We start from the raw sequence: 1,880 nt of genomic DNA, 5'->3' as shown, positions 1-1,880 counted from the left end.
CTTCAACTGCACTTCCTGCCTCTGGGACTGCACTCTGCTTCTGGCCCAGCCACCTACCTGAGCAGCTCGATGTCAGTGTAGCCGTACTTGACCTTGTAATCCCCAATGCGCCTGGTGCTCTCCTGCCCACAGATGATCCCCACTTGCTTGATCTTTGCTGTATCCAAACCTATCAGAAGGAGAGACACTCAACAACCCCATCCCTGTGTACAAAGAGCACAGAAGGGTTTCATATCCATGAACACAAGGCAACAGGGAGCCACTGAGCAGGAAATGAAGTCAACCTGAGCGTGCCCTGGAGCATGGCTAACCCCAAGTCCCCGAGCCCTCAGTGCCCACCATCCCAGCTCTCCTCACTCAACACCCCATCACTCAACACCCTTGCTCCACTAACACTCCAGCCCTGCCTGTCACTGCCCTCTGCCTTATCACAGAGCCACCTTGGCAGGTGCGGTGTCTGCTCCCACCGTCTGCCCAGGGAGCTTGCTGGGAAGGAGAGTCAAGGGGGTTGAATCGTAGCCCCCAAAAGGATACGTCCAAATCCTTATCCAGAGCCCCTGAAGGCGACCCTGCTTGGAAGTAGGGTCTTTGCAGATGTCATCAGGTTAAAGATCTCAAGATGAGACCATCCTGGATTTAGGGTGGGTCCTACATCCCAGGACTATGACTGGTGTCTTTATAAGAGAAAGGAGAGGGAGGTCGACACAGACACACAGGGACAAAGTGAAGACAGAGGCAGAGATGGAGGGTGCGGCCGTCAGAGACTGCCGGCTGCCCCGCAAGCTGGAAGGGGGCCATGGATAGGATTCTCTGTCAGGGCCCGCAGGAGGAATCAACCCTGTGATGCCACGATTCAGCCTTCTGGCCTCCAGAACCGGGTGAGTAAGGTGACCTGCAAGCCGCCAGTCTATGGTAGTGAGCTATGGCAGCCAGAGCAACTAGCACAGGAGGGAGCAGCCAAGATGGTGGCCGCAAGGAAGCTCATTTCTCCCCTGGCTTCTGCTCAATCTCCACCACTGACCCCAATAACCTCCTGCCAGGTACTCTCGGAAGCATTCAATGAGTCTTGACTCTCTCAATCCTCACAACTCCCCAAGGTAGGTGGCATCATTAGCCTCCTCGTTACACAGATGAGGAAACAGAGGCAGGCCCCAGGCAGGCCGGTCCCAGAGCCCAGCGTTTCTCTACATGGCCACCAAAGGAGGGGACAGGTGAGGCCCTGGGGCCAGCCTCCCCGCCAACTCACCCAGCTGCGAGAGGCGGAAAAGCTCATCCTCGTTCTCCGTGGTGTGGTCCACATTCACCTGTGTCACCTGTAGCCCATCTACTGTGGATTTGCATAACAGCGCACGGTTTGTACCTGTGAGCAAACATGAGCAGCTCAGCAATGACCACAAATGGGAGAAACAGGACACGTGCAAAAGACAGAGACAAGGCAGGTATTTCACACGTGGAAATACTTGAAAAGAACAAATAAAATAGGCTGAGGCCACAGAGGTAGGTCACAGGGACAGCTGACAGGAAGGAACCAGGTTAAATTTTACAAGTGTGCTCCCAGGGTTATGATGATGATGACTATGAAGAGCCCTTTTCTCTAGAAACACATTCTGAAATATTGACAAGTCACATGTCATAGTCTGGGCTTGCTTCAAAGCCAGTTGGGAACACGGGAACGGGTGGGCTCCAGAGCAAGGCGGCTGGGAGCTGGTCGCTGTTGGGGCTGGGTGACAGGCACACGGGGCTCATGAAATAGGAATCATTTTGCATTTTTGAAAAATTTCCATGATGAAATGTTAAGGAAAATCATGGTTGCAGGGGACATCAAGCACAACAGGCATAACATACTACACAAAAACATTGCTCTACATCCTACTTGGTGA

The 1,880-nt window shown here is 53.3% G+C and overlaps 1 protein-coding gene across 1 annotated transcript in view; it reads right to left on the bottom strand.

The window, feature by feature from the left end:
• Positions 1 to 1,880, bottom strand: part of TAB1 (TGF-beta activated kinase 1 (MAP3K7) binding protein 1) — a 13,563-nt gene that overhangs the window by 6,979 nt on the left and 4,704 nt on the right. Inside the window, exons 6-7 of the mRNA XM_042781064.1 lie at positions 1,247 to 1,360; positions 58 to 169 (exon numbers count right to left, since the gene is read on the bottom strand). Of these exons, the coding sequence (XP_042636998.1) occupies positions 58 to 169; positions 1,247 to 1,360 (226 nt within the window). The remainder of the gene's footprint in view (positions 1 to 57; positions 170 to 1,246; positions 1,361 to 1,880) is intronic.

The sequence above is a fragment of the Orycteropus afer genome, unplaced genomic scaffold, assembly GCF_000298275.1.
Source record: "Orycteropus afer afer isolate SDZICR_OR568_19922 unplaced genomic scaffold, OryAfe1.0 scaffold00083, whole genome shotgun sequence".
Lineage (NCBI taxonomy): Eukaryota > Metazoa > Chordata > Mammalia > Tubulidentata > Orycteropodidae > Orycteropus > Orycteropus afer.
Note: the sequence above shows the minus strand (reverse complement) of the source record. Positions and strands in the feature narration are given on the sequence as shown.